This window comes from Jaculus jaculus, chromosome 1 (assembly GCF_020740685.1).
Source record: "Jaculus jaculus isolate mJacJac1 chromosome 1, mJacJac1.mat.Y.cur, whole genome shotgun sequence".
Classification (NCBI taxonomy): domain Eukaryota; kingdom Metazoa; phylum Chordata; class Mammalia; order Rodentia; family Dipodidae; genus Jaculus; species Jaculus jaculus.
In genome coordinates, this window is record NC_059102.1 from 109116533 (window position 1) to 109131434 (window position 14902).

At 44.4% G+C, this 14902-nt stretch overlaps 1 protein-coding gene across 2 annotated transcripts in view; it reads right to left on the minus strand.

The window, feature by feature from the left end:
* Gabbr2 (gamma-aminobutyric acid type B receptor subunit 2) overlaps positions 1 to 14902 on the minus strand; it is a 439836-nt gene that overhangs the window by 175138 nt on the left and 249796 nt on the right. For both annotated transcript variants that reach the window (XM_004656955.2, XM_045141789.1), the window contains exon 7: positions 2467 to 2703. In XM_004656955.2, coding sequence (XP_004657012.2) covers positions 2467 to 2703 — 237 coding nt within the window. The remainder of the gene's footprint in view (positions 1 to 2466; positions 2704 to 14902) is intronic.

A 14902-nucleotide genomic window follows, 5' to 3' on the forward strand; every position in this document is an offset into this window, starting at 1 on the left:
GTGGAAACACCTCCCGGTTCTGACCACGCTTAACCTTTCAATTTCAGTTTTGTTCAGGTTTCATCCCCATATCTGGGCCACAGGGTCCAAGACAAAGAGCCTGTCTTAGATGACATTCGCACCACTGTGTACACGTGAAGCTCCTGTGTTGACGAACCCACCACACCACTAGCATCCTGAACACACCCTCCAATCCTGAGTGAACTCCCTAAATATCTCCTCATATCTGTTTTTCTTTGTGTATGTATTCATGTGTGTGTGTATGTGCATATATAGAGGCCAGAGGTCTTTCTCAGATGTCTTTCTCCATTGCTCCCCTCCTTCTATTTTGAGACTCACTGATTTGAGAGGCTAGCCAACAAATCTCAGGGATCCTCTTATCTCTGCCTCCCCAGTGCTGTTATTACAGGGGATGCTACCACACCCAGCTTTTCATGTGGGCATTAGGGAAGCACTTTACTCACCAAGTCATTTCCCCAGCCCCCCTGATACCCCAGAACAGTCTGGTGTTCTAAATGGCTGAGAATTCAGAAGAGCACCCAGTCACCCATCCTTCAGGCACACTTCCTTTATTTGTTTGGAAGAAGGTCTGTGGCATATACAGCACCACGAGACACAGAGCCATTTCCATGCCAAGAACGCAGTGACTGGCAGCTATGAAGGCCTAGACCCAGGTTCCAATGCAGGGCTGCCTGACTAGCTGTCTAAAGCTCCATGTTCTAGGCTCTTCAATTTAAAAAAAAAAAAAAAACAAAACTCTAACAATAAAGTTAAATATTTTTTAAAAATTTATTTGAGAGAGAAAAAGGGAGAGAGAGAATGGGCATGCCAGGGCCTCTAGCCACTGCAAACAAACTCCAGATGCATGTTCCACCTTGTGCATCTGGCTTACATGGGTCCTGGAGAACTGAACTTGGGTCCTTTGGCTTTGCAGGCAAGCGCCTTAACCACTAAGTTATCTTTCCAGCCCCTTTTAAACTTTTTTAAACTGACAACTTCCATAATTATAGAAAATAAACCATGACAATTCCCTTACCTCCCCCACTATACCCTTCACAAATTTACTCTTCATCATATCTATTTCCCTCTCAATTAGCCTTTTTTTTTTTTTTGATGTCATCATCTTTTCCTCCTGTTATGAGGGTCCTCTGTAGGTAGTACCAAGTGTTGTGAGGTCATGGATATCGAGGCTAAATTTGTGTTTGAATGATTGCATTGTAAGCAGTCCTATCCTTCCTTTGGCTTTTTCTTTCCACCACCTCTTTCACAATGGACCCTGAAGGCTCCTCATCTTTAATGTGAACAATAATAGCATCTGCTTCCTATGGGTGGCACAAAAATGTAAGGAGACCAGGAGCTGGCATTGTCCTGGGTGCTATCACCGGACGTACATGCTTCAATCTACTTAAACCACCTAGCCCTGTGTGTAGGGCTAGCATGGAATCCCTGGATAAACATTCAGGAAAATATTAACCATGATCTGTGCTAGTCTTCCCAGCCTGCATGCAAGACATATGTTATTATCTGTATTTCCCCAGTGAAAAACTTGAGGATCTGATCAGGGAGCCCTCACAATAGCAAGTAGATATAGATATAGAGATAGAGATAGAGGTAGAGATAGAGATAGAGCTATATATTTTAGTTTATCAAGATAGCATCTCACTCTAGCCTAGGCTGACATGGAATTCACTATGGAGTCTCAGGGTGACCTCAAACTCTCATGGCGATCCTACTACCTCTGCCTCCTGAGTGCTGGGATTAAAGGCGTGCGCCACCACACCCGGCTAGGTTGGTTTTTCAAGGTAAGGTCTTGCTCTGGCCTAGGCTGACATGGAATTCACTATGTAGTCTCAGGGTGGCCTGGAACTCACTGCAATCCTCTTACCTCTGCCTCCCGAGTGCTGGGATTAAAGGCGTGCACCACCATGCCTGACTTTACTTTTAATTTTAAGACAGGGTTTCACTGAATTGTCCAAGTTGTACTTGAACTCATAAACCTTAACAGCCTCCTGCCTTTGCCTCCCAAGTAGCTTGGCCTGTACCAACCACCAAGCCTGGCACAATGGATAATCTTTGTATCTCTTTTGTAAGGGAAGTGTTTCCATTTTGTGAGTGAAACAAGGTAACTTGTAAATGAAATTCCAGGATTTGAACCTGACTTTGTCCAGAGCTTCTGTGAGCTCCCACCCCCGTGGGTGATAAAGTGCATTTGCCCCCTGCACTTTCAGTCCACATCCTTCCTTAACTGAGAGTCATCGAGATTCGTTAACCCAGCATGTCAGAGCGCGCACACTCCCGTCCTTCCCTTCCCTCCTTCCAACCATCTCACCATCCTGCAGTGCAGGGGAAGTTCCTTCAGTGGCTTCATAGAACAGATCATGTATCAGGAGGTGCATAGCAGCCCCTCTTTTGCGTGCATGACCCCCAAGGGCACAAAGAAACATAGCTTAGCGGCGTAGGACTCACCGTGACTCCGAAGAAGTTGGTCTCATTCATGGCGTTGAGGATGATCTTGCCCAGCGTGTGGTCCGTGTAGTTAAAGTCCTGGATCCGCTGGTGCCGGCTGCTGGCATGCAGTGTCTCCATGGCTCTCTGCAGAGTCTTGGCAATGACCCAGATGCCATCGTAGGCATACCCATGGAATTTGCTGGGTCCCACGCCTGACCGCTTGCTGTTGTATTCTCTCTCGTACTGCTGCGGAGTCTGGAAAAGGGAGAGGATGGAGGACACCAAGTTACAGCAGCGTCATCGGGCACACTGATACTCTTCAGTATCTACCTGCTGAGTACATGGTATGGTCCTCGGCTCAGTGTCTATTCTGTCACTTCCTTCTACCACAGCCGCCTAAGGTGGGGACCATTACTACTCCTACTTTATATGGCTTGTCTTCAGTCACAGCGTTAGTGAGCGACAGCGCTAAGATGGAGCCCTGCCTTCCTGAAGAGACATGGCAGAGGACATAAGATACCCTATAAGCATTTGCCCTGCTCCCCACAGGCTCATGTGCTGGGACACTTGGGCACCAGCTGGTGGTTCTGCTTGGGGACGTTTTCATTTTTAGCAGTGAAGTGGGTCACTAGGGGCGGGCTGTACCGTTCTGCAGCCTGGCCTCCCTTCCTGTTCATTCTCTGCTTCTTGACTCCAGTGAGATGTGTCCAGCTGCGTTCCTGCTATTATGCCTTCTTCACCATAAATCTTCCCCTCCAAACCGTAAGGCAGATTAAACTCACTTTCTGCCATAAATTGTTTCTGGCTGGGTATTTGTTCACAGCGATGAGAAAGTGACTGATAGGAGGCCTGCAGCTGGCGAGCCATGGAGACCAGCCTAAGATGTTGAGAAATTCAAGCTGCATACCAGTCAACAAACTGTTTAGTGTGACATTTTCAGTTTCTCAATTAATGAATACACATTTCAAATGATCTGAAAGGCCCAGTTTGAATTTGGGATTGGGGAATTCCTCAGAGCCTCAGGCCTGATGTTGCACAAGAACTGCCCTTGCCGGGTGAATCCAGTTTCCTTTCTCTCCTTCTTCCCAGTGGTGCCAGCCTTTAGCCCCTCCAGGCTCATTCTTCACCTCCCCAGACCCCCAGTCTCAGGGGCCATCAGATCACCCTAGAGACACAGGCCACTAAGACCTGGAGCCAAGCAAAGACAGAGGTCGGCTCTGGATATAGCCCTAGGACATAGACAAGAAACTAAGGATGGTCTAGAATCCAGAAGATTCTGGATAGGCCTATCCCATACACCATGACCTTGTGGATTCTGGACCCTGTGAGGCCTGGACAAGATACTTTTGGAGATGTGCCCCAGGGCAGGTCTCATGTTCCCAAGAGACACTAGTCATGTCTGTGAATTAACTCCACCTTAGGAAACAGAATTTTTTTTTCTCCCTTTGAGCTGAGTTTTTTTTTGTATGTGGATATGTTTAGTCTGCATGCATGCATGATGTGTATTTGAATGTGTGTGGCCCATGTGTGTGCAGTGTGCATGTGTGTGGAGGCCATTGCGTGCCTTCCTCACTCGCTCTCCACTGCGCTCGCGGAGGCAGAGTCTCTCACTGCACCCAGAGCTCCTAGACCCACGAGTCTACCTGTTAGTCTCCACTGGCCTTGCTGATCCCGTCTGCTTCATGCTTGTGTAGCAAACGCTTGACCCACATGGGCCATGTCCTCAGCGCCTGAGCTGAATTTTATGGAGGAATTTCATTGGTGATATTAACATATCGATTATACACAGTGCAGAAATCATCTTTTCACCCTGGTGCCAGAGTTCTCCGTACCAAATGATGCCACCAGGAAATCCCATGATCTTCTGTCCCTTCCTAGGCCTTTCTCACATCCCATCCAACCTCCTTGGCTAGAAATACCATCAGAACTTCATGTACAGGAAACCCTCCTTGATGACCAGCCCCACAGAATCACCATAGATTCCTAGTCTTAGAGGTGATCACATCATCCCCATCATGTATAGCCCAAGACGCAGAGAGATGCAGAGATGTGTACAAGGCCACCCAGCTACATGTGTGCGCAGCCAGATGAATCAAGCTATCGAGCTCTGTTTTGCCTTTGACCTTTCGGGCGTCATTGCTCCTTGAAAACCAGCACAACTGTTCCTAGTGAGCAGACAGGGACTCTGGAGCTAGGTCCTCAAAGGCAGCGATGAGGGGAGGGCTACCCGGCCAGAGCCCACGCTGATAAGAAGCAGGGGCTCTTTCAGGGCCACCCAGAGAGGTGCCTCCAGCTATGGCCCCCACGGGAGGTGCATCTGTCTGTGCAAATGGAGTATGGAGTATGTCCAGCAATGAGTCACTGCCTTCCTTCTTGTCGAAAGCCCCCCTGGAGGTGAGGTTGTCCCCCACCCTGCCACTCATCTCTGGTCATTACAACTATTTGTCAAAACCCAGGGTAACTGTCTTCAGCTCGCAGAGGACCACGCCTCTGGGCCAGCTCAGCATCTCCATCTGAATCCCAGGTAAATCTTTGCATCTCAATGTGTCCCAACAACTGCGCTGCCTCACCCAGTTGGAGGCATGCCTTCCTTAAGCCTTTTGCTATTTATATGGGAGCTGGGAACTCAAACGTAGATGGTCTCAGCCCTTCTCAGGCAAGCACCCTCTCCCCAGGTCCAGATCGTTTAATTTTAAAAGCCACTGACAATATGCTAAAAAATTCTTTTTTAAAAAAGAATGAATTTGCATTTTTCTAATAGAGTAAGCTCCTTTCAAATATTGACCAAAACTTGTTTACTTCTTGAGTAAATTTCCTTTGTATACCACAACGCCTTTTACTAGTTTGTTTTAAAGAATCCTGCTATTTTTTCCATCTCTTTCTTCTTTTTTTACAACTTGGCTATATTTTCTTTGATATTTAATTATTTATCTAATTTACTGTGCTAAGGATTGAACCCAGGGCTTCATACATACTGGGCAAGTATTCTATGATTGAGCTACAGTCCAGCCCTGATATTTACTTTTTATTTTGGGATAGGATCTTGCCAAGCTGTGTAGATTGGTCTTGAACTAAAAAGCCTCCTGCCCCAGCCTCATGAGTAGCTGGGATCATAGGCCTGGAGCATCATGCCCAACTTCCTTGACTTTAAAGTGTGATTTGAGCCAGGCGTGGTGGCGCACACCTTTAATCCCAGCACTCGGGAGGCAGAGGCAGGAGGATTGCAGTAAGTTCGAGGCCACCCTGAGACTACATAGTGAATTCCAGGTCAGCCTGAGCCAGAGTGAGACCCTACCTTGAAAAAACAAACAAACAAAAAACAGTGTGATTTGAGTTTATATATTACAAGTCATTTCTCTAATCAATTACTTTAAGCATGAAAGGAATGGGGCCCCCTGACTTCTGTCTTTTGGATTTTGCTCCGCATGTTTTCTGCACACAAAGGCATGCCATGGTGAGGTGTCTGCGTTAGTCAGCCTTCTGTGTCTGGGACAATATACCTGGGCCTATCACCTTCAATAGAGAAAAGGTTTCTTTCGTTGTGGAAGTTCTAGTCCTTGTCCCTTGTTTTGTCAGCACCTTGTGGTAGGAATGTGTTGTGTAGCAGGCAGGTTCACAGTCAGGGTTCCACTGCCCCACAACTCCTTTCCAGCCATGTCCCCAGTGACCTAAGGGCCTTGCACTAGACCCCAGTCCCCCAGAGGCACCACCACTCCTTAACAGCACCATTCTGGGGACCAACCCTCTAATACATGTCCTTTAAAGAACACTGGTCCAAAGCACAGCAGTGTCCATCTTGAATTCCATTTGCTCAACCTCCTGGTCCATTCCGATGACATTTCTAGACACTTCTCAACCAAATCATGTTCCCAAAACAACTTCCAAAAATGTTGGTGATCTTCTAAAAGCAGGATGTTGTCATGGTTTGGATGAAAAATGTCCACCACAGGCTCATGTGTTTGAATTGGTTCTCAGCTGGTGGTGCTGTCTTGGAAACTTGTGTTAACGTTAGGAGGTGGAGTCTAGCTGGAGAAAGTGGGTGGTTGGGGGTGGGATTTGAGGGTTAAGGATCCACTCACTTCCTGTCCAAGTCTCTGTTTCCTGGTCAGCCATGAAGATGTGAGCAACCCAGACTACAAGCTCCCACCCCACCACGACTGCAAGTTGCTCCTGCTGTCTTCCCTGCCCTAAGGTACTGCAACCTCTTAAATTGTGAGACAAGAGAGCCTTCCTCCATTCAGCTGCTTCTTGTCAGGTATTTGGACGCAGCAATGAAAAGAGTAACTAAGGCAAGAATGGACACCTGTGGTGAATATGTCCAAAAAGGTCCCAAGAGCAGTAACTTGGGGCATCTTTTATTTTTATTTTTAAATATTTTATTTTTATTTATTTACTTGAGAGAGAGAGAGAGAGAGAGAGAGAGAATGGGTGTACAAATGAACTCCAGACACATGTGCCACCATGTGCATCTGGCTTATATGGGTCCTAGAGAATTGAACCTGGGTCCTTTTACTTTCCTGGCAAGAGCCTTAACTGCTAAGCCATCTCTCCAACCCTTGTGGCATCTCATCTTTTTTAGCTTTCTTGATACGATGTGTTTCTGTGTGAGTGAGCACATGCACACATATGTGTAGGAGGCCATAGGGGACCAAGATCATGTTGCTTATTTACATGTGGCCTTGGGACAACACAGGCCCCTGTATTGCTTTCCACAGGTGTCATTTAGAAATCTATATTTGTTTGCATGTGTATGTGTATGGAATGCACAAATGTTCATATGTATGTGGACATGTGTGTATGCACGTGTGTGGAGGCCAGAGGTAGATGTTGGGTGTCTTCTTCAATCCCTCTCTACCTTACCTTTGAGACAGGATCTTTCATTAAACCTGGAGCTCACTGATTCTGCTAGTTTTGAGGGGGGGCATAGCTTGGGTGACAGGACCCCTGAAGGTAAAAAAGGCAGGAATGTCTGCACTTGCTAGAAATTAAAGAGGATCTGAGTTTTTATACCTTGCCTAGTTCCTTAGACCTGTTTCTCCACAAACAACTAGTACCCCTCTTGGGAGGGAGGTCTTTTATAGGATTTAAACATTGTGGTTGGTCAAGTTCAGTCCCTGGAACTTGGTGTCAGAGCTATCCTCTTCCTGAGGCAGCCCCTAGTCCTAACCAACCAGCTGTCCCTCTGGCTCATCTGAGCTGGAAGACAGCCCACTACTATGAGGTTATAAATACCTTCGCAAGGGGAGGGCAGGCTCTCTGACCACGTAGTGATTTCCAGCTGTAGGTGAGTTTTTCCCTATGCACGTGCCCAGCTGGGAGGGCACCTTAGCCCTACTCTCCACATGGGCTTCTTTACCTGCCCCAGATCACCATGTGGCAGGAGCTCCTTGAACTTTCTCTTTTCTTTCTGCAGTTTTTTAAAAAATTTTTACAGAGAGACAGAAAGAGAGTGAGCGAAAGAGACAGAATTGGCATGCCAGGGCCTCAGCCACAGCAATTGAACTCCAGACGCCTAGTGGGCATGTATGACCTTGTTCTTGCCTCACTTTGTACATCTGGCTTATGTGGGATCTGGAGAGTTGAACATGGGTTCTTGGGCTTGGCAGGCAAGTGCCTTAACTGCTAAGACATCTCTCCAGCCCTTTCTGCAGTCTTTTTTTTTTTACCCCCAGGTCATCCATGGGGGCTCTCTAGCCACGTGGGTGCCCTTCCTTGGCTCTGTACATCCCTCAATAAATATAATTTAATAATTATCCTTCTCAGTCTTCTTTTCTTATGTTTCATTTATTTATTTATTTGAGAAAGACAGACAGATAAAGAGAGTGAGTGAGAGAGAGAGAGATTGTGGGCGCCAGGGCTTCCAGCTACTGCAAACAAACTCCATATGCATGTGTCCTCTTGTGCATCTGGCTTACGTGGGTACTGGAGAATCAAACTGGGATCCTTTGGCTTTGTAGGCAAATGCATTAACTGCAAGACCATCTCTCCATCCCTCAGTCTTCTTTTTTTAAACTTTCTTTTTTTTAGAGAGAGAGAGAGAGAATTGGTACTCCAGGGCCTCAGCTACTGCAATTGAACTCCAGATGCTTGTGCCACCTAGTAGGCATCTGTGACCTCGCTCCTTCCTCACCTTTGTATGTCTGGCTTAGTGTGGGATCTGGAGAGTAGAACATGGGTCCTTAGTCATCACAAGCAAGAGCCTTAATGGCTAAACCATCTATCCAGCCCTCAGTCTTCTCTTTTTTTTTTTTAAAAATTATTTTATTTTTTATCTTTTCACAATTTTTATTAACATTTTCCATGATTATAAAATATATCCCATGGTAATTCCCTCCACCCCCCCATACTTTCCCCTTTGAAATTCCATTCTCCACCATATTACCTCCCCATCTCAATCATTCTACTTACATATATACAATACCAACCTATTAAGTACCCTCCTCCCTTCCTTTTTCTTCCCTTTATCAGTCTTCTTTTTTATTCAGTTCTTTGATTAAAATTAGAAATGGACCTAGGGTCTGAGGTTCGATATCTTTTTCTGGACCCTTAGCATCCTAGTATAATTTAGCTGGACAGCAAGCCCTAGGGATCCCCAGTGCTGAGAATACGGGTCCCCGCCACCATGCTTAGCATTTTCATGGGTGCTGGAGATCTGAACTCAGGTTGTCACACTTGCCCAGTAAGTACTGTCCTGACTGAGCCATCGCCCCAGCCATAAATCTATTTATTTTTCTTCTTCCCCTGGGACAAGGAGCAAGAACAGGAGTAGGGCCAAAAGTGTAAGAAGTGAGGTTGTTTACCACATTCCTATGAGCAGGTGTAGCCAAGCTGAAAGGTGACCTCATTATCACTCTTTGCTCCTGTTTCACATCCTAGGCTATTTATCACTGCTCCCAGGTGATGCCAGCAACATTCTCCCATGGGCCAAACAATGACAGCAAGAAGAAATGCTCTCACAATTGTCAGAGAAGGAGTAGCTGTTCCTAATGCAGTCCTCCATTAATTAAGACAGGGGGATTTCTTCCACTGGAAAGCTGATGTTGGAGTCTAATTAATTGTTCATCCTGAAGTCATGTTGTCATGAGGTGCTAGAAGTTTGTGAGGAAATAACTTTATTTTTTTTAAATTAATTATTTATTTATTTGAGAGTGACAGACACAGAGAGAAAGACAGATAGAGGGAGAGAGAGAGAATGGGCGCGCCAGGGCTTCCAGCCTCTGCAAACGAACTCCAGACGCGTGCGCCCCCTTGTGCATCTGGCTAACGTGGGACCTGGGGAACCGAGCCTTGAACCGGGGTCCTTAGGCTTCACAGGCAAGCGCTTAACCGCTAAGCCATCTCTCCAGCCCGGAAATAACTTTATATAAATGGTCTTTCTTAGTTACAGTAAGCTTATGTGTATTTTTGAGAGGCAACTGTTAGAACTTGGAACAAATTATATATATACATATATGATATTTCATTTTATTTATTTATTTGAGAGAGAGAAAGAAGGAGGGAAGGAGGAAGGGAGAGAGAGAGAGAGAGAATGGGCACACCAGTGCCTCCAGCGACTCCAAACAAACTCCAGATGCATGTGCCCCCTTGTGCATCTGGCTTATGTGGGTCTAGAAAATTGAATGGGATCCTTTGGCTTTGCAGGCAAATGCCTTAACTGCTAAGCCATCTCTCAAGCCCACAAATATTTTTTTAAGTCAGAATTCCTTTATTAACATTAGCTATTCTTCAGTGGGAAACTCTATTTATTAACTTTTTTTGAATAGTCATTCTCTTTTAAATTTTATTTTATCTTATTTATTTCAGGGGGGGGTGTGGAGAGAATGGGCATACCATGGCAACATGTCTGCTCCTGCTCATGCCAAACCACTCCTCAGAGAGCCAAGGACAAGGGCAAACTTACCCCTTCCCCAAAGGCATTCTCCTATTCGGCTAAATAATCTCAGTTCAGACTCCCACTGTGACTGTGATGAAATGGCTTAAGTCAGAACCCTGAGAAAAGCAGAATCAAGTAGAAAAGTAGCTTTTCTAATATATCAGAAAGCAACCAGTGGCTGGACATATGCCTAGGAGCTTAGCATGCAGGAGACTGAGGCAAAAGGATAATGAATTTGAAGTCAGCCTGAGCAATACTGCAGAGACTCTGTCTCCATTAAGGAAGGAAGGAAGGAAAGAAAGGAAGGAAGGAAGGAAGGAAGGAAGGAAGGAAGGAAGGAAGGAAGGAAGGAAGGAAGGAAGAAAGGAAGAAAGGAAGAAAGGAAGAAAGGAAGAAAGGCAGGCAAGCAGGAGAGCAAGGATCAAAGGGTTGTCATTCTGTAGCGAAGAGAAATGTTTGAGACTGGCCTAACCTTCTTCCTGGGGCAATTGTTGGTTTGCATGCAGGAAGGCTCATGGTCAAAACAGCAAGCACTGGAATAGAGCTTGTAGCAGTCCTTCAGGGGAAACCAAAGGCTGCAGCTCAGAGCTACCGAGGTATCCAGATTTGAGGGTCAAGGAAGCATAGGAGGGGGAGTCTGGAGTGACAAGGGGCATTTCACCAGACATATTTAATAACTCAGCTGAGCAAAGCAAGAGACTGAACAGCAAAGCAAAAAGGATCAAGAAAACGATAGAATTGAAAAGATAAAAGTCGGAGTCCATTTCACTAATCACATCATGGTATCATTTGACAATCCTGAAGGGCTAACACTAGGAGTAAGGAGAAATTACAATAGACTAGGCTTTGCAGAAGCCAAAACCAGTTCTAGAGCTACTTTGATTCCTAAATGAACTAAAAATTCAACTGAAAAGAAATGGTCTCTAGAGAAACATAGCATTATCTGTAGATTTATAATTTTTTTTTTTTTTTGGTTTTTCGAGGTAGGGTCTCACTCTGGCTCAGGCTGACCTGGAATTCACTATGTAGTCTCAGCCTCTGCCTCCTGAGTACTGGGATTAAAGGTGTGCACCACCACGCCCAGCTTTGTAATTTTTTTGTATACAGTGCATTTAATTGAAATTTACCAAGTGTGCCAGGAGATAGAATCAAACAGTGTTTAAAATAAGGAAGGAAGAAAAGAAAAATATGTACTAGAAATAATACCATAGGTAATCCAATATGAGGTTAACTGATGTGGGAAGACCCACCCTAAATATGGCTGGTAACAGCCCATGGGCTGGGGCATCCTGAGCTGTATAAAAACAAGACAGCTGAGCACCAGTATTCATTGTTCACTGTTTCTTAGCTACAGACAAACCATAATAAGCTACTTCATGCTTGTGCCGTCATGCCTTCCCTTTCCCCCATGACGGACTACATCCTGTGGAACTGTAAACCAAAACAAACCCTCCTCCCTTAAGTTGCTTCTTGTTAGCTATTTGATTACAGCAATGAGAAAAGCAATTAATACAAGGGACTTCAAAAATAACAAGGCTTATATGTTCAAGTAAATAGATGAAAAGATATAGAATATCACCAGTGAATCAAAAACTGTGCGAGAATAATAATAAATGGAATAAAAAGATAAAAATGCAACCACCCAAATTAGAAACTCAATAGGTGTGTGCAACTAAATATTTAGACCTAGCAGAAAGTAAATGTGTGAAATGATGTTACTAATAGTTAATATTCAGACGAAAGGAGAATAAGACAGAGACTAGAAAATATATGGAACATGTTGGAAATAATTAACATATATATGATTCTTATTTTGGAGGATGAGCAAAAGAAGAACATATAGAAGCAATATATGGGAGGATGCAATTCTAGAATTTTCCCCACACCTTCCAGCCCACAGATTCATGAAGTCTTGTGAAGCTGTGAACTCCAATCAAGAAAAGCACACACACACACACAAAATCCCTCAGTATAAAATGGTTAAGACCAAAGCAAGGGTTGGAGAGATAGCTTAGTGGGTAAGCACTTGCCTGTGAAGCCTAAGGACCCCAGTTCCAGGCTCAGTTCCTCAGGACCCATGTTAATCAAATGCACAAGAGGGCGCACACATCTGGAGTTTGTTTTCAGTGGCTGGAGGCCCTGGCGCAGCCATTCTCTCTCTCTCTCTCTCTCTCTCTCTCTCTCTCTCTCTCTCTCTGCCTCTTTATCTGTTTGTCGCTCTCAAATAAAAATAAATAAGCTAGAAGTTACACCTTGCTAATATATCACTGAAAATTAAAGGTGAAATCGGGCTTGAGAGATGTCTTAGCGATTAAGCACTTGCCTGTGAAGCCTAAGGACCCCAGTTTGAGGTTTGATTCCCCAGGACCTGCATTAGCCACATTAGCCAGATGCACAAGGGGGCACACATGTCTGGAGTTCATTTGCAGTGGCTGGAGGCCCTTGTGTGCCTATTCTCTCTCTCTCTATCTGCCTCTTTCTGTCTATGTCTATCAAATATAAATAAATATTCACACAACCCCAACAGAGATAACTTTTATCCAGCAGACCCACAGGAAAAGAATGATCAAGGGGAGTTCTTCAGACCATGAAAATGGTCCTAAAGATAGCAGGAAAGCATGAGAAATAGTGGAAAGTGTATATTTATGAATATACACATTTGAAAAACACCAGCGGGGCCAAGAATGTCAAATGAAATCTTAAGGAAGAACAACAACAAAGATTAAGAACTTACACCAGGACTTCCAGGTAAACTGGTAGCATAGTAGCTATGCCAAAGCAGCCTAGGGGCAGAAAATGAGCAGAAAAACAGCAAAATACACTCTTCTACTGAGAAATGAAAGTATCTAAGGGGTTATCGAACACAGCAAAGAAACGGGAGAGACCCTGGACTTCTAGCAAACAGGAAGCACAAAAGCGGCTCCTGCTGCAGGCGGGCAGCCCTGATCCCAGTGCCTGCCTGGCCCAGTGCTGTGCAGAGCTGCAGGAGGAGAAGCCAGGTGAAGGGATCTTCCACTCTCATCATCCTTGTTGCAAAGTCAAGAAACTCAAAGGGGAAGACAGCGGGGACCAGACGAGCAGCTGCTGAAGATTACAGCCTGGACCAGCTAAGCAGATGTGGTACAACTCCAAGCACCCTGCACAGCCTCCCTTGCCCCATCCACCAGTGCCATGAACCACCAGACAACATGCCCAGCCCCCAGCCACACAGCGTCCAGCACAGCAAATCAGAACACCATAATCAGAGACCCAAGCAGCCTAAACAAGTGCACAGTGCAACAGAGAGGGATCAAGGTGGGCACTCAGTAATGGTGAGATTGGAAGCCATCCCCAAAGGTATCAGGGTTACACAAAGTCAGGTACATAGGCCTGCATTAGAAGTGCTAATCTCACTTTCCATGTCAGGGCAGGTTATGTTAGATTTGATTATTATATTATATTCTTTGTTGGCTTTACTACTCTCAAGTAGGCTGCATTTTAGTGTTGACCGTTGTTGCCTTTGATGTTTCCTGATTTATAGGGCCTTGTCTTTTCTTCTGTCATTATTGAGGGCAGGGTCTCACTTGGCCCGAGGATGACCTAAAAGCAATTTCAGACCAGAAATCTCATCCTCTCAGTTGACAGCATTAAGGGTGTGGGGCAACCTAAGGGAATTTGACTTTATTAGATTATCTGTTTTAATCCCCACTCTTACATAAATACTCTGTGCTGGTTTTGATTTAATGTGTATACTGCTCAGTTGAATTTTAGAATTTGATAATAATTTGCTCCACCCAGCATAGTAGAATACTTGAATTTCAGGCAAACTCAACACCTAGGGTCACTCCTGCTATTTTCTTGGAGTGTAAGAACTACACCTGGCACCTTATACTCCTACCCTGAAGATATACAAAATTGGGTTTACACAGCTAAGAACACTGCAGATAATTAGAAAACCCAAGCATCAAATTAACTCAAAGTGCAAAAATTTCTACATTATAATACAAGAAACACAAAAAAATAAAGGCAATACAATTCTACCAAAATTAGAACTCCATCAGAAATAACTTGCAGTGAGACTGTTTTAGATGAAATGACTGACAAAGATTTTTTTTAAAAAAGATTATATCTATGTTCAAAGAAATCAAAGGAAACAAAGAAGAGAACAAATTCCTGAAGGAATCCCAAGAGAACACAGGACACCAATTTAATGAAATAAAGAGGTCAATACAAGACATGAATAAAGAAATAAAAATAATGAAAAAATACCAATCAGAAATACTAGAAATAGAAAACAGAGTAAGTCAACTAGAGAACTCTGTAGAAAGACTTACCAGTAGAATGGATCAAAAAGGTCACACTATCTAAACTAGAAGGCAGGGTGGCAGATTTAATACATTCCAACAAAGATAAAGACAAATTAATAGGAAGGTCTGAATAGGAATTTCAAGATATTTGGGACACTATGAAGAGATCAAACATAAGAATTCAAGGCATAGTAGAAGGCAGAGAATTTCACTCAAAGGCATACTGGGTATTTTCAACAACATCATAGAAGAAAATTTTCCAAAATAGGGAAAGTGATGCCCATACAGATACAGG